Here is a 25,000-nt window from a genome sequence, read left to right as displayed (position 1 = left end):
AAATGTATATGTATGGATGTATGTATGTATGTATGTATGTATGTATGTATGTATGTATGTATGTATGTATGTATGTATGTATGTATGTATGTATGTATGTATGTATGTATGTATGTGTATATATATATACACACACACACACACACACACATAAAAATGCAGCATTAGACGCATTCGGATGACATCATAAAAAAACAGGAAGTTGTGGAGGATTTAGTACATACATCGACTATCAAATAAGGGGTCGTCCATAAAGTACGTACGCTCATAGGGGGGTGGGGGGAGGTCTTCAAAAAGCGTACGAAAGCGTATGGGGGGGGGGGGGGTTCAATTTAAAAGTACGTACTTCGATTTTCTAATTTATCACAATTAACCAGCTAATCAATAAAAAAGTTACATTCTGACTTAAGATTCTAGTTTGCCAACATAAATAGATGTATGGTATATGGAGTAGAGGTTATAGTTTTCCTCTATGCACACACATGTATGGGCGCCCTCAGAATTTTTTGATGTTCCAGATAGGACACTTTCACACATCGTGCAAACTCCTAACTTAAGTTTGTTTATACCTTTGCCAAAGGAGGAGGCCTTGCAAAATATCGGGATGGCGGAGGCCTGTGAACAAAAAGCCCTAAAACGCTTGCCCTCCCCTGCCCATACGTGAGGGCACTAATGTAGTTAAATTTTCAACTTTACCATCTAAAACTAAATTTAAATTTATTGACACATTTTAATTTTTGTTGAAAAATATTGTAAATTACAAAAGTTATGACCATGCAAATTTTCCGATCCCCCAAAATTAGAAGGGTGTAAATTTTGCATGGTCATAACTTTTTTGTAATTTACAATATTTTTCTACAAAAATTAAAATCTAAATTTAAATTTAGTTTTAGATGGTAAAGTTGAAACTTTTGCTACATATTTCCCGCACGTTCGGGAAATATGTAGCAAAATATATGTCAATATGTCAAAACATATGTCAAATGAGACGGCCTTTGCAAGGCCATCTCATTTGACATATAAACAAACTTAAATTTGGAGTTTGCACGATGTGTGAAAGTGTTCTAACTGGAACATCAAAAAATCCTGCGGGGGCCCATGCACACATGCCACCACTTATATACTGGCCCTGAGTAAGACCTATTTTTTGAGTCGACAAAAAACAGGTTTTAGAAGGGCCGTGGTTAATGAGTCGGAGTCCCTCCAAAAAAAAACGTGTCATAAGCGTCTCAAAATCTTCCAAATTTGACCGCTAAGTTTTGCTAAAATAAAAAGCTTCTTAAATTAGCAAAAGGGCACAAAATTTGCTGTCCCCCTCCCCCTCCAACTAAGAGGTATAGGCTACCCTCGGCACTGGGTTTTACCCTTTGTTTTCAATATTACTGATCTCGCGTAAGACTCGTTTTTTACTTACTAATGAGGGGTACCTAAAAAAAACGTCCGCCTTAAGTATAGTTTATTTATATTTGATTCGTTATTAAAACAAAAAAAAAAGATTTATATGGGTTTCTCCGCAAATCGAACCTGGATCTGAGTCGTCTGTTTCAACTGCTTTGACCTCTCGGCCAAATACACTCTACCCAATGCATAGTTTAAATTTATTTAAATTATTATTTGCATATATACTTAAAGACGTTTTCAAAAATACGCAAGCAAAGGGCTTTGGAGTCGTATAAAGTATCTATGATACCCTCCGCCTTTTTTTTTTTTTTAAATAAACTTTCTGATTGAGAAAAAAAAGTTGAGGGGGGGGGGGGGTATTTGAAAAACGTACGTACTTTTTAAGGGGGGAGGGGACATAATAGTACGCATGGCAACAGGGGGGAGGGGGGAGGATCAAATTTCAAAACTTTTGGCGTACGTACTTTATGGACGACCCCTAACCTGACCTGCAATGGAGTACTGCTACATTGACTGAGGGTTTGGCATGGGGCAGCAATCTTTTCTTTCATTATTCTACATTTTTTTCTCTTGTTTTTCTGAAAAATTAAAGCGCACTTTTTTACCTTAATTAATATTAATAATTTGAATTAAAAATCTTTACTTTTTATTTAATTTGGTTGTTGCTTAAAAATATATATATATATATATATATATATATATATATATATACATATATATATATATATATATATACATATATATATATATATATATATACATATATATATATATATATATACATATATATATATAAATATACATATATATATATATACATAGATATATACATATATATATATATACATATATATATATATATATATATATATATATATATATATATATATATATATATATATGTATGTTTGTATATATATATATACATATATATATATACATATATATATATATATATATATATATATATATATATATGTATGTGTGTATATATATATATATATATATATATATATATATATATATATACATATATATATATATATATATATGTATGTGTATATATATATATATATATATATATATATATATATATATATATATATATATATATATATATATATATATATAAATTTAGATTGAAAATCTTTACTTTTTTTTTAAATTTAGTTATTGCTTAAAAATATATAACTTTTAAGATTGGACAAGCGATAGTCTTCAGAAAAAGTTTTTGTGACTAATAGTTTGTTAAGATTGAAAACAAAATGTTTTTTTTATATATATAATATTTTTAAATTTTTAAAATGTTATGAATTTAATTGATAATATAAATTTAATTTTTCTTACAGCACAATTCCAAAAATTCCAATTGATCAACCCTGTTGTGATTTCTAATGGCACAGAAATAGACTATGACAAATTACTGTTGTACTGTCTAATTAAAGTATCGTCTTAGGATAAGAACAACTCATGGACTCGTGAAATCCCCATCACTCCAATTTCTGAGCAACAAGGGAGTTCTAATTCAATAGGTTACTAATTCTATGAATTTGCTATGAATTTTAAACAATGGTTTGCTTAACTATGGTTCTAAAAATTATATTAATTTTTTCATTATAGCATTAGTTTTTTAAACAAAACATTAGATATTTAGTAAATCTATTTTTTTACTAATTCTGTATTTGTGCCCCAACTGTGTGCAGCATTGTCGTCCAGCAGTTTTAATGCCATGGCTTGATTTTAAATCAACTTCTTATAACAATCAGCAATAGTTGCAGAGCCTGCTCTAAACTTCATATTCAATGAAACTGTGAACTAATTTATATAAATTTATTTTATTTATAGTTACTTGATAGTTTATATTTACTGAAGCATATAAGAGTTTTTAATTAATATATTCAAAATTTTGATGTACAAAGCTTTGAATTAATTAAATCCACAACTATATGACAGTGTCATAGTTATGAAAGCAAATCATCTAAGTTGTATGTGAGTATTTAATTAAATTATATCTTATTTAATCTGATTTCTGAACTAAATGTTCTTTGAATGTTTTTACTGATATTTTTCTAATAAAATTACAGACTTATTGCAGAAATTTGATAGTATAAAATACTTGTTACAAAAAGTATTTATCAAGCTTTACTAAATATGTTTACATGTTTAGTGTGAAGCTGAATAATATTTATGTTCTATGAAAACTTTCTATTTATTTATAAATTAATACGAATGTGTATTTTTATACAAATATTTTTTTATTTTAGGCAACATGTTTGCATAGTCTAACAACTAAATTTAAATCAGAATGTTCTAAATATTCTAATGACAAGTCTGTTAAAGCTCATAAAATGTTTGCATCCAAAATGATACACAGTCATCTGACTGATGCTAATGAATCTCTAAAAATTAGGTATGGTAATTTATTAAATTTTAAACCAGAATTGTGTCAATGCAAATTTAACTGAATCTATTGCTATAAATAACTTAAAAAATCAAAAATTTACGTTCAAAGTAATATAAAAAAATGTTTCATTTTTTTTTATTTTTCGTGTTAAAAAATAAAATGATATTAGGAATTTGTATTCTTAGGTATGAATTGTTTATGATATAGATATATATAAATATATAGATTAAATGTAGTTTTTTTATTCCAATAAATTATGTTAAATAATATTAAACAAACCCTGCTAAATCTACGAGATGAAGTTTTGACTTGCGAATAGTGGGTGAATTTTGCTCTTTTATTGTGAGATGTATTGAAAAAATACAATGTGAACGAGTAGAAGCTTGATTCATAGGTGTCTAAATAAAACTAAATTTTTAACTTGTACTTGAAAATAATTATTTTTTATTTATAATATACTAAGTATACTTTGTAATAGTAACTTAAAATAGTATGCAAAGTATACATAGTATACTTTGCATTATGTTTGTATTGCCAAGAAACAAAAAATATTTAGTATACCTCTGCAATCATTCTGTTTGTGTCACCAAGAAACAAAAGATTCAATGCTATTTAAAAAAAAAAAAAACTGTCATTTATCAATAAGTTACATTGATGGTTTTTACAGCGATGGTTGTTATTGTTGTGACTTATTTTCCTCAGATATCTATGCAACTCAATTCTCTCCCAAGATTTGAACTTATGTAATTTACAATTTTAAGTTTTCTGATAATAATTTTGATTTTTGATTTTCTTTGTTATTCATTTTTACAAAATCTTATTATTTTAAACTTGCTGCAGAAAACTGTCTAAAAACAAACTGGCATAGTTGTTCTAGAAAGTGTAAACTAGCATAAGTGAGCCTTACAAATACAAAGCACAAATCTGAGTAAATGCCAATGCAAAACATGCCCAGACATAAATCTAAGTTAGTGAAATCCAGTGTAAGTATGTCAAAGTGATTTAAAAATTTTATAACAAATTATTGCTTAAAATGAAAATACAGCCTTCCTCATTCAAAAATCATCAGTACACACTTATCCAAAAATGGTCCCAACCTCAATTTTGAAGACCAAAAAAAAGACCAATGGGGCATTAATCTGCAAGGAATCAGGTATCATCAGATGTAAAAGTTAAAATCTAACCTCTATAGCCAAAGGAGAAAAACACATTTAAAGTTTTATAGCACTTTGCGCTAATAATTGCACTTGGAGCCCTGTTGTAAATTTATTTCGTTTTTTTTTTCACTTTTGGGTTATGGAGTTCTAAAAAATATCAAAAACTCTTTACATGTGTTGACTATAACCTCACAAAAAATCAGCTTTAACACTTGTGGTTTGTGTACAGGGACCTTAAGTATAGGGTATGGCACTAAAAGCCTCTTTAAAAGAGACAACAGATACTTTATGTTTTTATTCTAACCTTATTATTGACCCTGGAAGTTTCACAATTTAATAGAATGAAGCCTTGGAATGTATCTTTCAGGCAAAAAAATAGAAGCAAGATATCTTTTATTTGTGCAAAGATATAGCTCTTAAAGTAGGAATCTTGCTTTTGAAAAAAATGCAGCTTTTTGTGGTTTGAATGCTTTTTTAAGATTCAAAGTTACATTAAATAACTAATTTAGTAACAATATCATGTGACTAGTAGATATGGGATTCTATGGTTGTTAGACTTCACATTTGTATGTACTTTGTCTGCAAAAAGAGCGCTTTTTTTGTCCAAGTTTGTATAAAATATGGGGCAGAAAACACATAGTTAGAGGCATTTTTTCTAATTGTTCTGAATTTAAAACACATAAAAACCACTTTGTATTTTAGTTGTTAAACCCACAAGTTTGCTTTACTGTTTTTGTTAAAAATGATTGACCAAATATTGGAAATTCACACAATAATAACAACTTTTTTTAATTTAAATTAGAAATATATCTTTACTGAAATGGGATATCATACAAAAGAAAATCCGATTTAACCTTTATCTCCCATTGAAAAAACACATACATACAGACATGAAATGATTTCCTTTAAAAAAAAAAATTACCTTATGGTGATGATGTTTATTACTTTATCTTCATATTTTCAGATTTTTTTATTTAGTACTTGCAAAATAAGATATTCACTTCTGATTAACTTTTTGTAAACTTATGATATTTTATGAAACTATAAATAAATTAATATAGTTTATAATATAAACAAAAATTTTAGACAAGAATATTTCTTATCAACAAATGTTATATCAAATATTTCTAGAATGAAACTCTAGAAATCACTGTTTAACTGTTTAAAAAAAAAATGAATTATTTAAAAAATCGAATTCAAAGATGATTGCTGTTATAGTCAATAACACATTTCAGTAACTGGCCTCTATAACCAGGGTGATCAGGGTTACTTTTGTACCTAGCCTATTGAGCACTGAAGATTGAATGCAAGACTTCTGTTGATTGCTCACTAAAAATGCCCAATGCTGTACCCTTTAGAGCAATAAATTCAGGAACATGGTAGAACACTGCATGGGCTTCTGGGGTGACTGAAACTAGGAGTTGAAGATATGAGTTCTTAAAGTCTATTATATGTTGAACATATGCAGTATATAATGTCCTTCCAAAACAGAAGCTAAAAACACTCGTAAAATGTTGGAATGTTTTCACAAAACCAAGCATATGGTCTGCCTTTTCTCTTTTAACAATTCTTTGCAAAACATCTATATTCTTCAAAAGCTTATGACAATCATTCCCAACAAACTTTCCACCATAACAAGGTTGTAATTTCAATTTGAGAAGTAATGGTCAATCTTTGCCTTTAGGCCATATCTTTAGCATTGATTTGTAAAGATGATTTACAATTCCAAGGAGAAGATAAAGTTTCATTGGGGGAATAAACTCAATAACTTGTTTGACATCTTCTTGGTCAAACAATGGGTTATGAACAACATTATGAAAATCCTTTGCTCACATTTTTCCATTGTATTACATCCTAATGGATCTGAAGTTTCTTGGAGTTCTCAACTTAAGGAAAGATCCTCCACCATCAATACCTAGTTTGATGAGAGGCGGTGAAGTGATTGCTCTAACTCTAAGAATTGAGATATAAAAATCCCCTAAACTCTTGCAGTAAATAACCTTTGCCAAATAATCAGTTTTTGTTGATGGCCTTGTAAGTGAGATTTTGGAAACTTTGGATAAACTTGCAACCTTTCGACCAGCTATTATAAAATTTTCCCTAAATTTTGTTTCAATAATTTTTGAACTTGTGGTCTTGTTTAATGTTGCAGCCAGTTCTTGCATCTTTTTATTTGAAAGACCAGTATTGATTTGAACTTGAACTATGTCCAAAATAGTTAGGGAAGTTCTTGATATGCACTGAGCTCTGGAGGGACCTGGAGTAATAGTTTAAGCTTTACCACTTTCTCTGCTCAACCTAATTGTGTCATGTGGAGAGGATACCTTTTGAGTTATTATAGAGGATGCAATTTTTTCAGCAGTTCTGGAATCAAAAACTTGGTGGCTTGTGAACAAACATGTGTTATTCCTCTTTTGACTACACTGAGACAGTTTGACCATAGTTTATCAAAACTACTTGATGGTTCTTTCAAATCTTGATCAGTTGAAAAAGTGAGCTTTGTAGAATGTCCTTTTAGTTGGCCAACCTGGCAAATTAAACAATTAAAGGAATCAAATCCTCTGGTCTGTGGTCTAATAATAACTTTGTGAAAGTCATGTAGCTTGGAAGGAGGCAAGTTTCTATCTCCTTTGCCATGCTTTTGTACCATTGCTCTGCAGGAATTGCATATGCCCAATGGAACTCTATCATCCTTAAAATCAATGTAATTTCCAGGAAAAATACCTAGTATTCTTTACTAGATAAAATCAAAAATATGCCTGTCACATTTTGAAAAACAAAAGAAGCATACAGATTGCCGACAATCTTGATGAGTTTTTTTTTTATATGACATTTCAGTGGTTAAAAAGCTGATCTTTGAAAAATAACTTCAGTACAAGCTTGTGCTGGTAAAAAATATTTTTAAATGTTTAGGCTGTTCACTGCTTAAATTTAATTACTTTGATGTTGTGGCTTTTCTTTTTGAAGTATCTCCTAAAATCTTTTATTGCTTTGACCAAGAAAAAACTTGGTCAAAGCAATAAAAGGTTTTAGGTGATACTTCAATACAAGAAAAAAAGCACAACAAGGTTATACGTATTTGATTTATATAAAAAAACTTGATTCTAACATTAATTTTAAAATTATTTTATAATCTACCAATTAATTTTGAATTTACAATTCTAAAGTAATTTTTAGAATATGAAAAAAAAAATTTTATTATATCCAAAATTTAGTCAATCATTTTATACAAACTTGGACAAAAAAAGCACTCTTTTTGCAGACAAAGTACACACAAATGTGAAGTCTATTAACCATAGAATCCCATATCCACTAGTCACATGATATTGTTATTAAATTAGTTATTTAATGTAGCTTTGAATCTTTAAAATATATATATTATAGCCAACACATACGTAAAGAGCTTTCGATACTTTTTTAAAAACTCCATAACCCAAAAGTGAAAAAAAACAAAATAAATTTACAACAGGGCTCCAAGTGCAACCAGTAGCGCAAAGTGCTATAAAACTTTAAATGAGTTTTTCTCCTTTGGCTATAGAGATTAGATTTTAACTTTTACATCTGGTGATACCTGAGACCTTGCAGATTAATGCCCCATCGGTTGTTTTTTTTGTTCTCAAAATTGAGGTTGGGTGTGAGTAGATCTATGCAAAATCAGTTGTAAGTAACCATCTATTGATTAGTTTAATTTAGTTTTTTATGAGAGTTATTTGGCAGTTTGTACAGGTTCACACTAATGCCAATATTTGTAAATTTATTGAATGCACTAAAATATTTTTGCAAGATCACATTTAAATAGGGATGGCTCTTTTACTTACTTTTTTTTTACTTATGTGAGTTAATTTCTATCAAAAAGTAAATTACGTAGGTAATTTTAAACGTTTAAAGTAAATTTACATTTCCGTATAAGTAATTATTTTTTTGAAACGACTTTTACTTTATAATGTAGGTTTTCTTACTTTCAAAAGTAAGTTATGTAAAAGTAGATTACATCAAAAAGTAACTTACTTTTACATTTAAAATTTAATTACTTTTGAAAATTACATTACATAATATAAAAGTTCGTTTTATAACCACCCTGCTAAATTCGTTACATTAAATAAATTAAAATATTCGGCTGTTGTGGTTATGAAAAAATATGCATTTTTTTTAAGTTAATTACTTTTACTTTTTTAACTTTAATTTTTTTCTTTTTTTAAACTAATCTTGACATTATTTACATTAGTTATTTAAAAGTTTTTTTTAAAAGACTGTCTGGTTTATTGCTCTTAATTTAGAAATGGCTCTGCATTTTTGCAATTTTATTCTAAGTTTTGTATTTTGGCTTCTTTTTCTCATGGTTGTTAAAAACCAATCTAACCATGTGAAAGCTATTTCTGTAACCAATGAAAGTTATTTCTGGAAATGACCAACTGGAATAACTGTGTTTGGAATAGAATTTAAAGAAAAACCCCTTTTGCCCAGGAAACAAATTTAACATGCATGATCATCGGGACCTCACAAATGCTGTCAAGATAAAGTAAAGTCAAAGTAAAGTCTCAAAGATAAAGAAAAGAGATTTGAAAAAGTCACAAAGAAAAAAAAAAAGAGATTTGAAAAAGTGGAGTCCTTAAGTTGTCTTTGAAAATAATTTAAAGATGAACTTTTATTAAACTTACACAAATGCTGGAAGTTTCAGAGCTCTAGCTAGTCCGGAAGGTAGTGAAATCACTAGCAAGATTCCAGGACAACAGATAGCCGACAAACAACTTGTGAAGCCAAACTAACATTTGAAAAAAAATTACAAGTTTATTCTAAAGCAACTATTTTAATTGAACAAGATTTTATTTTTCTAATCACCCTTATGTGGGTTAGACACCAACGCAACAAAAAGGATCTCTACACTACTGGTATACCCCCATGTTGACTATATTTGCCTCTAATTATAATAGAACTATCCTTTATGATATACGTGAAAAAATAATCCTTTCCCAATGCCCAACCCCTAAACACTGCCCACATACATCAGAGTATTATCTGAAGTATTACCCAGAAGTGCCCTCAAACAGGCAATGGATTTGAATATGCTACCTACCTCAAAGTTTATGTTAAATCAACATGAAACGACTGTTCTTTGAGAACGTAAATAATACAACTTACATTTTACTTACTTGCACAGTAAAGTATAAAATTTCAAAGAAAAAATTTACTTTTATTTGTAATTGTAAATAACAATTTTTTTCAAATTACTTTTATGTTATGTATAAAAGTAACTAATTAGCTATTTTCACTAATTATTTACTTTTATACGTAAAAATAATCTGTTGTTATGATGTAGTTTTAATTTACTTTGTAAATTAAGTGTCATGTTTTTTAAATATTATATTTACGTAAGTTTACTTCATAAATAACTTTTTTTACATTTAAAATGTAAATTACATTTCGATGTAAATTTTTTACATAATTATAATCAAAATTACTTTTCAAAGTAAATTACATTACACAACTTACCATTAAAAGTAAGCTACATTTACAAGTGAAAGTAAAAATGCAAATAACTTTTACTTTTAAAAGTAAATAACTTTTTCAAGTAACAGTTACTCATTTAAAAAACTTAACTTAAGTAATTAAGATTTACATGTTATATAATTTATGTAAAAAAAAAACGAATTATTTTTAAATTTAAGTCAATTATATATTTTTATATGAGTTATATAAAGTACGCTTAAAATCAATTTGCGCTTTTACATCAAAATAAGTAAAAGTGCCATCCCTACATTTAAACAAGTTTCTGCAATTATTTGTTTATGCTTACAGATTCACATTCATGTTTTTAAAAGTGTTTAATAAAGTCTCGTTGTACACCTGGTTTGCTTATAAAATATTTAAGCTGCTTGAAAAGTATAAAAGCAAGTATGGTATATAAATCAGATTTCATTATTTTTTTCATTATTCATTATTTGTTTGAGTAGAGTAAGGTACCCATTAAATGTTTGAATAATTGTTATCTTGTTCAATATTATTCTGAAACTGATTTTTGTAATGCTATACCAGCCTGGTATAATTATTGTTATACTAGCCCTGAGATTTTTGATGCTACTCCACTAGTTTAATGTTCTGATGATTTTAATTGAAATATCTCAAATCACTTTAACTACTTCCAAACTGTTCGCGCTTTTTAATTGTTAACAAACAAAAAATAAATTCTGTCATAAATTGCTACTAATAAAAATATACCTTCTTCTTCATTAAACGCCTGATTGACTGATAAGTTCTTTAAATGAATATTTCCATCATTGTCTTCTAGTAATGAGACTTTCCTAGATTTAAAATGAAAGAAAGTAAAGTTTTAAATATTTAAAAAAAAAAAAAGGACAGAGGTGCACAGGTTATTGCAGAAAAAAATAACATTTTGAATTTCGTGCTTAAAATGTCTGTCAATTTAGAAAAAACAAATTTGGCAGGAAAATCAATGACGGCTTAACTGGATAATAATAAAAAAACATTGGCGGTTCTTATAAATTAGTAAAAAAAAAAAAGACTAAAAACAGCTTTTTTAAGCATCTTGATGGCAAGACTATTAGAAATATTTTTAATAATTTTTTTTTCTAGGACATAATAACTTTTGATTAAAAAGGCATGATTTTTTTTTTCTCCCGAAAAAATAGTATAACTTACATTCTAAACCACCTGAAATTTAGTTATTATGTGGTGTGGCGCTACTTTTAAAATCTTTACAAAAATTAAGACATTTTCATTTAAATTTCATAGTAATGTTTAAAAATGCATGTATTTTAAGTCAGATTAAAATTACTTGTTTCACGTATCCTCTAAAACATTTTTAAGTTTCGTTATGTAACGAAACCAGGTTGCGAGAAGACAACATTTTTATGTAACTAGACATAATGTTACAAAACTGTTATGTAACGTGACGCAACATTTTAACGTATCGTTATGTATCAAATGCCTGTTATTTTTACTTAACAAAAAGTAACATCTTTAACCTTACAAGACCTTACATTGTAACATGTGGTTCCTTAATATTTTATAATTTTTTGTTTTTTATATATGAAAATATCTTTTATATATATATATATATATAAATAAAAATCTTTTATATATATATATATATATATATATATGTATATATATATATATATATATATATATATATATATATATATATATATATATATATATATATATCAACACTATAAATATCTTTATATATAAGTATATGAAAAATATATAAATATATATTGGAAGAGTGTAAATAGTAACATAGTAATAATAGTAAAACAAAATACTAATCAAGCATTACAAATAACAAGTTATAACCACTATAATAGATTTAACTTTATTATTAATAATATTACTAGATGCACTGATTATAACACTTTATATATATTTTTGCTTGTAGGTTTATCAAAACTTTAAAAGTGCAAAATGGATATTTTCGTGACAAAGTCACTAATTGAAACTGAACATTTAAGTTTTTTTTATACAAAAAAAAAATGAAAGCGCTTCCAAGACCATAAAAAGTAAGTGATGCTTACTTTTTATGGTCTTTATGTTCCACAGGAACATAAAGACCATAAAAAGTAAGCATCACTTACTTTTTATGGTCTTTACGTTTGAGATGCTTAAATACGTTTGAGATGAATTAAATAGTTTTAAAGAAATTCTACATTTAAAACATATTTTAATTGCGCCTTTTTTTTACATTACATTATGTCTCAATTGGTTACACTTTTAAAAGTTAAAAAAAAAAGCCAATTGAGACTAACATTGCGAATTGATGTCTCATATTTGAGACAATTAAAATAAGTCACAAATATAGATTTTATTTTACGTCACATTACGTTTTTTTGAAACTTTCAAAAGTGTAACCAATTGGGACATAATGTAACATAAAAAAAAATCTGTATTTGAGACATTTTAATTGTGCCTTTTTTTCGTTACGTTATGTCTCAATTAGTTACACTTTTAAAAGTTTAAAAAAAAAAAGCCAATTGAGACGTAATGTTGCCAATTATACTTTTTTTTTTTTTCGTGACAAAGTAACCAGTTGAAACGAAGCTATTTTACATTAAAAAGTAAAGTAAATATGTTAAATAGCAATAGGGCAATGATAAACAAATATTTACTGTGTTATCAAGTAAATTTAATTAATATTTAATAAAAAAATAAGAGAATGTAACCTTGTTACCGATTGTAACCGATTGAGACGTAACGAAGCTAGTAAAATATTATAGGGGTATGTTTAAAAACTATTTTGAATAAAAAAATATCTATTATTGTTAGCGCTACAATTTTACAATTTTTATAAAAAGACCATATGAATATTCTTTGTTTAAAATATAACATGTTATTTATATTATTTACAATATAAAAATATATTATATTAAGTACTTTAACATACAGTGTGGAAAATAAGAAATCAAAGGCGAGCTCAATTTGACTGGCTAACGCATGGAATCAACGGTCAATTGTTTTTTTTAACAGTCAAAATTTTTATTTTTTTCTTTGTTTAAATTTTCATCTGAGTAATAGCTCTTCATAATTGAAACTAAACACACAAATAATACGAGTTAATTTTTAATGCTCAAAAATGAACAAACTCATACTCTTTTTAAAATAATAACTTTAAATAAAATAATGAATTTTTTAAGTTTAAGCTCGCAAACAACTAATGTTCAAATTACCTGCTAATGTAAATTTGTCTAAAACTACGCTCTCACACACAGATTTTCATTCAATTAAAAAAAAAAGTTTGATAATATCCAATTAATCAATGTTGAAATTTTTTTTTTAATATCAAAATAAATTTTGTACAATATTACAAAAATTTAAACTGAATACTTAATACTAAAAGAAATCGTTTTATAAATGCGAATTGAAAAATGAAAGCATTGCTTGTCTCTTTTTATTCGCCTTCATCAAAAATTAGTAAACGCGCAATTGATAATTTAAAATTTGTTTATTTAAAATAATTCATTTATTGCTATGATTCTCATTGGCAGGAAAGAGCTACGAAAGAAATACATGAAAAGATTATATGAAAAAAAAAAGTACAGTTGGTGGAGAAAATGTTCTTAGCTACATACAAAATTCTCTGATTTTAATAAGCAAAGATATAAAGTATTTTTTTATCTCTGCTATTTGAAAAACTGTAAAAATTAGTTATTAATAACTTTATTAACACTTGAGCGCAAATTTTTCTTTAAACTTATTATACTATTTACACTTGATACTTAATACTAAGAAAGTAATTGTTTTATGAAACACTACTACAAAAATTACAAACGTTATATAAAGCGAGATTTTACTGAACATAAGAACAGAATCCTATTATAGGAAATTTTAAATTTACCTATAAATCATTTATTTATTACATCTGCAGCAAAAACTTATGAGAAAATGAATAAAAAAATTTAAAGAAAAAGAAAAAAAAAAAAAAATTAAGAATCCTATTATAAAATTTTTAAATTTACCTATAAATCATTCTATTCATTTATTATATTTGCAGCAAAAACTTACGAGAAAATAAATAAAAAAATTTAAAAAAAAAAAAAGTGACTAAGTACATTTAAAAATAAATGTTTTCAGTTAAATACAGCAATTATTATATATTTTTGTATTATTATAAAAATAATATATTAGGGGAGAGTGTATATGAAAGAATCAGGCTTTGAATTGATGCCAATATTTTTAAGTTACTGGCATCCAACCACAATTGTATTTTACTCATTATGTGACAACAATGGATATGTGTCACCCACGAAAAATTTACAGTTCTACTAAAATAATTAGCGTTATAAGGGTGCACTCAAAATTTAAAAAAAAAAAAGGATTTTTTTGGGGGTTTACTTATTTATTTTTAAGATAAAATTTATTTTATTATTTTATAAAAGATATATGCTGCATTGTTATATACATATATACATATATATATACATATATATATATATATATATATAATATATATATATATATATATATATATATATATATATATATATATATATATATATATATATATATATATATATCAGGCCTTGTTACGAGATTTCGCTGCGTAGCGAAAACGCGTAACGTATTTCTAAGTAACTCAACTCAGCAAATATATTTTGCATCATTAGAAGTTTATTGCGTCACTCGCGTCTTTTCAAGTACCGCATTGTAATTAAAGTTATTTTATTAACGCGTTAAAAATCATACAAACAGTTTGTTTTTTTCTCACTATAACAAAAGTTACAAATATAATCTAAGTTCTTATTTAAAAAATCATTTTTATTATTTCTTTCAAATATGAACTAAATTTTATTTTAAAAAAAATATTTTTTTCATGAAACGTAAAATAATGTTTGTTCATTTTCTTATGATTTTACAGTTGGTATTTGGTTATTTTATTAACTGTTAATAAATTTTTTCTTATTTAATATGTGAACTCATTTTAATGTTTTTAAACAAGAAAGAGTTTTTTTTTTGTTGTTTATCAGTTACCGATAACATATTCGTGACCATAATTTATTTTCATAAATTAAACGAACATCATTAAAACTTTACGTTATTGAATTAGCAATAAACAAAATATCTTATTAATAAAACATTTACATCAAAATAAATCGAACATTTTTTAAACTATTATGACTAAAAATAAATTTTATATTTAAAAAAAATTTATATATTTAATTCCTTAAGATAAAACTTAAAACACTTAATTTTTTTCAAATAATTTTTAACAACAAAAAAAAAATTATTTAACAAACTGTTTCTTTAACAAAAAATCTATTAGTTTACAAATGCGGTTAAATGCTTTTACTTACGACTTTATTTCTTCTGAATAAACGTCACGTTAACGACAATCAAAAGATAATTTAAATATTCTAAAAGATATAAGTTTTTGCGTAGCGCAAAACTGCTGAACGCATTGGCAAATCGCCTTTTCGCAAGCATATAGATATATAGATATATATATATATATATATATATATATATATATATATATATATATATATATATATATATATATATATATATATATATATATATATATATATACATATACATATATATATATATACATATATATATATATATATATATATATATATATATATATATATATATATATATATATATACATATACATATATATATACATATATATATATATGTATATATATATATATACATATATATATATATATATATATATATATATATATATATATATATATATATATATATATAGTTATTTTTTTAACCATGCAATTTTTTGAAAGAGAAAACTGTCCCTGCTAGGAATAAGCCGGTCTTTTCTATTTAGCTTTTTTTAAAGTAAATAATTGCTTTCATCAACTTTATTTTTTTTCGTAACGCTTCATTGATCATATTCTATTGAAATTAATTGTTTTAATGACTTTTCCTGTCGCAAAACATAGCTGCATTTGAGTTTTAAAAAATATATTTAAATATTAAAATCGTTTTTAATAAAGTTTAAATAATTTTTTTTTATATAACTAAAACTTATTTTTGTTTAAACTTAATATTTTGTCAAAACTTACTTTGTATAATTGTATTCACTTATATATCACTAGCATAGTGAATATAAGGCATGTGAAATGCCTTATATTCACTATGATTCATAGAGAACATTGATCGTCAGGATGTAAACAAAACAATTTGTTCTCTTAGTATATCAGTCTGCTTTATGCCATGCAATTAAATTTTTTGAAGTAATCAAATTTTTGAGCTAGACAAGTACATTTGACTAGTGTATATTAACATTTCTGTTTTTCTCATTCTCATCTCATTTCAAGGCCCCCAACTTCAGCAATAGAAGAGGCTGTAAGGGAAGTGAATGCTGGCAACCAGTCCATCAATAAAACAGCATTATTGTTAGGAATATCAAGAGCCTACTTAGCAAAAGTGATTAAAAAGGTTAAGAATACTGAGGATGAGTATTAGGGTGCATTGAAAAACAGAAATTTTTCAAAACTTCTTGCAATAGCTCTAAATATATGCAATATAATAAATTATCACTGGGTTTAAAAAAATTTTGGAATAAAAAATATTTTTAGAGGCGCCTTGAACAACAAGTCAATTGAACATTTACAGGGTCTCTAATATTTTTGAAAAAAAAGTTTTACAAAAATAGGTCAACCTGGTACTCAAAAGAAGTAAAACTTTGTAAAAAGTTCAAAAATATTTGTTTTATGTAAAAATTGTTATTTTGAATTTTATTGCATAATAACTATGGTTTTTTAACTAAAAATAAAAAAAGTGTATTTTTACAAGTTTTTCAATGTTTTTTTTTTCGATATGTTTTTTTATAAAACAATTATTATTTTCGAACTTTTTATAAAATTTCACTTCTTTTAAGTACCGGATTGACCTACTTTTAAAGAATTTTTTTCCTAGAATATAAGGGGACCTATAAATGTTCAAGGGACTTGGGGCACCTCTGAAAATATTTTTTTTTGAGATTTTTTGTTAATCCATTGGTATTTTATTATATTGCATATATTTAGAGCTATTACAAGACAATTTTTAAAAATTCTGTTTTTCAAAGCACCCTAATGAGTATGTGCATTGCTCAAACATAGGTAACAAGCACATTTTTCTAAACATCGATAAGATTTATTAGTATTGTATCTTAAAACTGCATCTAAAATGTGCACGGTTTGACCAAAAAAACAACAAGGGAACTAGCTTTTCAGTACGCAGAGGCAAATAATATTTGTCCTGAAACATGGAAGGACGATAAAGTAGCATCTGTGGAATGGCTTCGTGGCTTTATGATGAGGCACAAAGATTTGTCAGTCAGAAAACCTGAGAGCACATCTCTGTCCAAAGCAACAAGTTTCAACAAGACAAATGTTAACACATTCTTTGAAAAGCTAACCAGCATTTACAAAAAGTATAGACTACCATCACACATGATTTTCAATACAGATGAAACAGGATGTAGTAACGTTTCAGGTCCTCCAAAGGTTATATCTTCAAAGGACGTAAAACAAATAGGACAGGTTACATCAGCAGAACGAGGTATGCTCATGACTACTCTTTCCTATATTAATGCTGGAGGTGGTACTATACCTCCCGTGATCATAAGGATCACATGAGGTATGTGATCCTTATGATCATGGAATGACAATATACTTATTTTCCATCACCGAGATCATAAGGATCACACAAGATTTTCATCACCGAGATCATAAGGATCACATGAGGAAATCATAAGGATCACATGTTGAATAATGGGCCTTCTGGAGCATTGGGTTTAACTCATGTTTCAGGATGAATGACTGAAAATAGTTTTGTGAAAGCAATAGAACATTTTGTAAGCCATGTAAAACCAAGTGAAGAAAATCCTGCCATATTAATATAAGAAAATCATACCTCCCATGTTAATCTTTGTGTGATAGAATTAGCCAGACAACATTTTATAAAAATTCTAACTTTTCCACCACATTGTGGCCAAAAGTTACAGCCTTTAGACATTACAGTGTATGGCACATTTAAAACAAGATACAGAATAGCTATAAATGAATGGATGCTCTCAAATCCTGGAAAAATGCTCAGCATTTTTCCATCAGATTGCACAGTTTGCTAGAGATGCTTATTTAGCCGCTTTCAGCATGAGAGATATTACAAATGGATTTATCAAGATCGGCATTTACCCTTTAAATTCCAAAATATTTTCTGACAATGATTGTCTTACATCTTATCTAACTCATAGACCTGAGCCAGTTTTTTTAGATAATGCTACTCCATAAAACTTGAAAACCTTAACACAAGGACTCAGCACTGCCCATATTGATACTTCAGATGCTCCTGGAAAAAACATCACATCGTCAGAATCTTTAATACAGCCATCAACATAACAGCAACAAATGGTTAGCCCTGAAGTTGTAAGGCCTTTTTTAAAATTAGGACATAGAAAGAATTTAAAATCTAAGGATCATAAAATGGCCTCAGCTAAAATCACAGATACTCCAGAAAAAAATAAAACTGAAGAAAAAGAAACAAAAAAACAACCTAAAAGAAGTGTTATTAAGAAGATTAAAACAAAAAAATATACAAAAAACAGTATGATTCCATTGATTCTAGTGGTACTATATCTAAGGTTATCAAAAATCACACAAATGTTTGCCCGGGTACCCGTTGAACAAACAGGCGGGTAACTGTTAAAAAACAATATTTTTATAAAAGTTGTACTTGTAAAAAAATAAAAACGTCTCAATCAATGATGTCATTCATTTAAAGTTTCACTTAAATCTAAACTTTATATTACATTAAGTGTTCAGGTTACACAACTCATAATTATGGTTAAGAAAAACTAAAATGTCTACTGTTTCGGATGCCAATGTTGCATGCCGCCGATTGACCACATGTCCAGCAGTTGAAAAAGCGCATTCTGCTGGCACTGAAGTCGCAGGTATGCACATGTACTTGCAAGCCAAAATAGAAAGCTTTGGGTAACATTCGGTGTTATTTCGCCAAAACTCCAAGATATTTCCATTGACAGTCAATGGCATTTCCGAAAAGGTAAGACGCCAATTCCATATGTCCAAACCCTTTGTTGGCTGTGCACAGCAATGCTACTTCATCAAAACATTCTCCTTTGGTAAGTCTGGTTCTAAATTACCACGTGCTCGCTTTTACATCGATTCTTCTGCTACTACTTCTATATTTTCTTCCAATACTGGCATAAAAATAGCTTCAATTTCAGCTCTAATGGCAGAGTATGCTTCATTTCAAATAGGGTCTTCAAAAAATTTTAAAAGCTTATAACATGGATCTAATACAGATGTTCATGGTTCAGGTAGTACACTGAATCCTTCCGGATAATATCGCTTTGTTATTTCAGTAGCAATGACATTTCTGCAATTATTAGCAGCATTGCATTCGTCTGGTTTTGCTGCTCGAACATTTTTTAGAACAATAGACAACAGTGGATAAACTAATGACAATGAAGGGTATTTCTGACCAGATGACATAGCTGTTACCTGCTTTAATAGTTTCAGAATGGATATAATAGCTTGCACAAGCAACCAGTTTTCATCCATCATTTGTAGAGTTGATGCATTTCTTTTTGTTGTAAAATTTCAGTCAGACAGCACAGCTCCAATCGTAGCTTCACTAATCCAATGTATCTTCACTAATCGCTCATCGTAGTCCAATCGTGGCTTCAATAATTTTAATGTTGCTTCACTAATCGCTCTAACATGTCCAACATAGAATTCCATCGAGCAGAGTAATCTATAATGACTTCCAATGTTTTTATATCATCCTTAGATCTTAGTGTTGCTTGTTTATTACTCAATTCCTACATTACTAATATACTTTGCTTGAAGTGTGCCGCAAATTGCCTTGCAGCCCGAATCATATTCACACTTGCTGGAGTTTCAGACCAGCTACAATAATAACTGTAGCATGTGAGCAAAACAGCGCTGATCCGGCCATTCAAGAAAGTCCATTGCTCAGATTATATTTGAGCTGTTATCATGGACTGTAGCAGCGATTTTCTGAACAGGAATTCGCCACTCGTCAGCAACATCCTACAAACGAATACTGATATTTTCTTTAGTGGGACATTCTCGTGTCTGCAAGATTGCAAATTTTAGCTCCCATTTTGTGTTAACCCAATGCATAGATACACACAAATATGCAATGTTTTGATTACTATTCCACATGTCCGTTGTAAAAGCTATAAACTGTGCCTTACCTAATTTCAGTTTCAGTGACTTGACTGTCTCGCTGTATCTTTTCTTTATCAGTTTTGTGGTAGTCAAACGAGTTTTAACAACATAGTCTGGATCTGTATATTTCAACATGCTAAAGAATCCAAATAAAATTCAATTAAACTAAACTTATTAAGAAATAGAATTCAACTAAACTTATTGGGTGTGCATCACAAGCAATGACGCCAGCTATTTTCTGATACATAACTAGTTCTCTTTCTTTAGTTATTTTACGTGAAACTGTAAAGAAAGACAAAATGTTTGGTGTGCCCAAACTGTCTATGTCATCAATATCTATATAATGAGTTCCAGTAAGATGGTGTCAGATAGTGCTTGTGCTGCCACCTTTCACTGTCAAAATTGCCTCGCATTGCTTGCACTTCACACTGTTCTTATCAATTCGGTCAGCATAAGACCGCACTTATGATACTTTACCCATTTCTTTTTTCTATAAAATTATTGCTTTAAAATGTTTTTAAAACTTAATATGTTTTTAAAAGTAAACCATAAAGAAGAAAGAACAATAGCTAGCTTTTACAAAACTGGTTTTACTTTCACAAAACTGGTTTTTATTTGTAACCAATTTTACAAATTGGTTACAAATTGTTGAAATTTTATTAAAACATTTTATTTACTTACAATAAACTTACTACGTGCACTTAAAAAAACTTCTTTTTACAAAATTTTTTTTTTCAAAAAACTGTATACCTTTTCAATAAGATACTGAAAACATTTTATATATAATTTGTTTAACTGAAACTTGGTTTCTTTGAAAGACCTTTGAGATAATTCTACTCTCCATCTTCTAGGTTTTCATAAAATTTTGTCCTAGAGACATACTAATAATGGTGATGTTAATAATAATGATGATAATAATGTTAATAATAATGATGATGTTAATAAATCCATGATTTTTATTTTAAAAACATTTGATGAAATCTTAAACCAACATGCTCCTTACAAAATACTAACCAACCAACAAATTAAACTAAAATCAAAACCTTGGATTACGTTTGGAATACTTAAAATCTCAATTAAAAACAAACTTTATAAAAAGTTTATAAAATCAAAAAATACTTATAAGAAAAATGAACTATTTGCAAAATTTAAACTTTATAGAAATAAAATTTTCCAATTTATTAAAATTTAGCAAAAAAACATACTTTATTACGTATTTTAATAATAATCTGAACAATATTACACACAATACATTTTTTAAACTTAAATTAAACGAAAATTTTACCACTGATCACACTGCCGTATCTAATATATTTAATAATTTTTTTTAGCACTGTGCATAGCAAACTACTTAGCAAAGCCATACTCCCTAAACCCGTATTTGGTAACTTTCTTAACATTCCAAATGCTTAATCGTTTTTTATTAATCCAGTAACTGAAAATGAAATACCTGGTCTCATTACAAACTTGCTCAAAACTTAAAAAAGTCTTGGTCCTAATAGTGTACCTATATTCCTCTTTAAACTAGTCCCACACATTATTTCAAAGCCTCTCTGTACTGTTATAAATAACTCATTTAAAAGTGGTATTTTCCCAGATACTTTTAAAGTTGCCAAAGTTATTCCAATATTTAAAAAAGGCTCTCTACTAGATTCACCAATTACCAACCCATCTCCCTGCTTTCTAATATAGGCTCTATGCTTTTCTTGAAAAATTTAAATGCTTTTACACCCATCAGTAAGGATTTCGCGCCAATCACTCCACAACTCATGCTCTCATTGAAACTACTGAACTGATTATAAAAGCAATCGATGATAAATATTTTGCATGTGGTGTATTTGTCAATTTACAGAAAGCGTTTGATACAGTAGATCATTCAACTTTGTTAAAAAAATTAGAATGTTATGGGATCAGAGGCATACCCCTTAAATGGTTTATTACATATTCAAATGATAGAACACAATTTGTTTCTAATAATGACTCAAAATCTACCCTTGTGAAATGTTCTAATGGTGTTCCACAGGGTTCAGTATTGGGATCACTGCTTTTCCTTCTTTATATTAATGATCTTCATACATCCATTACGTTTGCTACTGTTTACCACTTTGCTGATGATACTAATCTAATGCTAATTAATAAATCCTTTAACAAACACATTGACCATGATCTTGCCAATCTAGTTCAGTGGCTTCGCTCCCACAAACTTTTTCTAAACTCTAATAAAACTGAACTCATTATCTTTAAATCAAATAAATCAAAAATTTATAAAAAAATGAACTCTAGATTAAGTGGCAAAAAAATTGAACCTGTTAACTCAATTAAATATCTTGTTATAAAAATTGATTCAAATCTTTCTTTTTTATCCCACTGTAAAGACTTAGCAATAAAACTAAGTAGATCTAATGGCATGTTGACCAAAGTTCACCATTATGTTAATCTTGAGACACTATTGAACATATACCATGCTATTTTTGGCTCACATGTTAGATATGCATGCCAAGTATGGGGGCAGTCCCATCAACAAGCTCTTATTAGGTTATCCCACCTCTAAAACAAGGCTTTAAAAACTATTTATTTTCAGAATATTAGATTTAATCCTAATGTGCTCTACCAAACTTCTAAAGTATTAAAACTATACGACTATATTCAATTTTCAAATTGTCAATTTATCTGGAACCACCAACACAATAACCTACCTTTAACCTTCATCAATTTCTTTTCCAAAAGTGCCAACACTTGTTATCACCTTCCTCCCAATAGTAATTTAAACCTGTCTGTCTCTAAACACCACTCTCATAAATACGGGCATAAATCTATAATATCAAAGCATTGAAAACTTGGAATAACCTTCTTTATGAACTAAAAGCTCTCAATTCATTCTCAACTTATAAAACCAGTTTATTCTACTTTTTACTAAAAAAATATAGTTAATGTTTATAATTTCTATAATCAATCTTGTTGTCTTTAGTTTTTTTTTTTTTTTTAAATTTCTATTATATATTTTGTTGTCATTACTATTGCTTGAATGTAAAATCCTAATTCAGAAATAAATTATTGATTGATAAATAAATTGGAGGAGTTTTGATTTACGTATAAGAAAACATTGTACATAAAGTTAAGAATAAAAGTGGGTTTCTGAATCAGAGACTCAACTAACTTTTTTGTTCGATTTTTCATAAATTCTAACGGTAATAAAGAAATCAGAACTACTTCAAGATCTTATTTTACATATCAATTTCATATTGTTAAAGTGTTTATTTTAATTAATGATTGAAAACTTAAAAAAAAAAATTAGAATTGATAATTTATAAATTGAAACACTTTATTTTTTTTGCATGGACAACGGTTACCCGTTATTTGATAATGCTGCCCCAGCAGTAACAACGGGCAGGTACCCGGTTGCCCGGGTACCTGTTGACAGCCCTAACCCTATCATTGCATGATGATGCAAGCTCAGTTGATGAAATACATTTACAAAAATTTAAAAAACAAAACATGTTTGAAGAGGATAATAAAAATCATTGTATTGTATGTAATGGACAATATGGTGAGAAACCAACAAAGAATGGTACCAGTGCAAGGTATGTGAAGAGGGAGCACATGTATCTTATGGCTTCAAAGGTATGATTAACTTCTTCTGCCAAAAATGTTTTTGATACCTTTTTTTTAGTTTTTGATATTGACTAATTTATATGAGGATATTTTTTTGTTAATAATGTGAAACTATTATTAAAGCTGTTTTATCATTTGTTTTATCATTGATTATCATAGTATTATATAACTTTAAGTACAATCTGATTTTTAGAAGTCTAGTTAGCAGATTATTATTCTTAAAAGACTTGTTAATTTTTGAAAAAACTTAATGGCGCATTCATAGCACAGAGTGGCTCTTTCATTGAACAATGTTATGAAAGAGCTGTTTTTTCTCTTTTTTTAAAATAGGTGCATGACAGATTATTAGCATTGTTATCAAATCTATTTTAATCTTATAATATTACCCTATACAGTAATTATTTAAAAAAAAAAAAAAAAACTTGTAAAATTAATCAAAATTGACTTTTTTTCATACCTTTTTTAAACTGGCTCTTTCATACACCCTCTCCCTTTGTTTTTAATCACCAGTAAAATGAAAATAATTTAAATATGTGAAGCAAAAAAAAAAAGATAGTTTATGTCATAAATTCATCAACAAAGCAAACAAAAGTAGCAAGTCGTAAACAATAAAACTATTTTAAACACTTATTCAAAATTTAAATGATTTTATTAAATTTTGATATATGCATTTTCCAAATTACATAATGATTTTTTGTAAGACCTTGTTTTTCAAAATTCTGATTTTTCTTTTAAAC

At 27.5% G+C, this 25,000-nt stretch overlaps 1 protein-coding gene across 5 annotated transcripts in view; it reads right to left on the bottom strand.

Moving 5' to 3' along the window:
• LOC100200026 (kinesin-like protein KIF6) overlaps positions 1-25,000 on the bottom strand; it is a 103,828-nt gene that overhangs the window by 65,975 nt on the left and 12,853 nt on the right. For all 5 annotated transcript variants that reach the window (XM_065805266.1, XM_065805267.1, XM_065805268.1 and 2 more), the window contains 3 exons: positions 11,179-11,261; positions 4,367-4,413; positions 4,085-4,203 (listed from right to left, as the gene is read on the bottom strand). In XM_065805266.1, the coding sequence (XP_065661338.1) occupies positions 4,085-4,203; positions 4,367-4,413; positions 11,179-11,261 (249 nt within the window). The remainder of the gene's footprint in view (positions 1-4,084; positions 4,204-4,366; positions 4,414-11,178; positions 11,262-25,000) is intronic.

The sequence above is a fragment of the Hydra vulgaris genome, chromosome 09 (genome assembly GCF_038396675.1).
Source record: "Hydra vulgaris chromosome 09, alternate assembly HydraT2T_AEP".
Classification (NCBI taxonomy): Eukaryota; Metazoa; Cnidaria; class Hydrozoa; order Anthoathecata; family Hydridae; genus Hydra; species Hydra vulgaris.
This window is presented reverse-complemented; position numbering and strand designations above follow the sequence as displayed.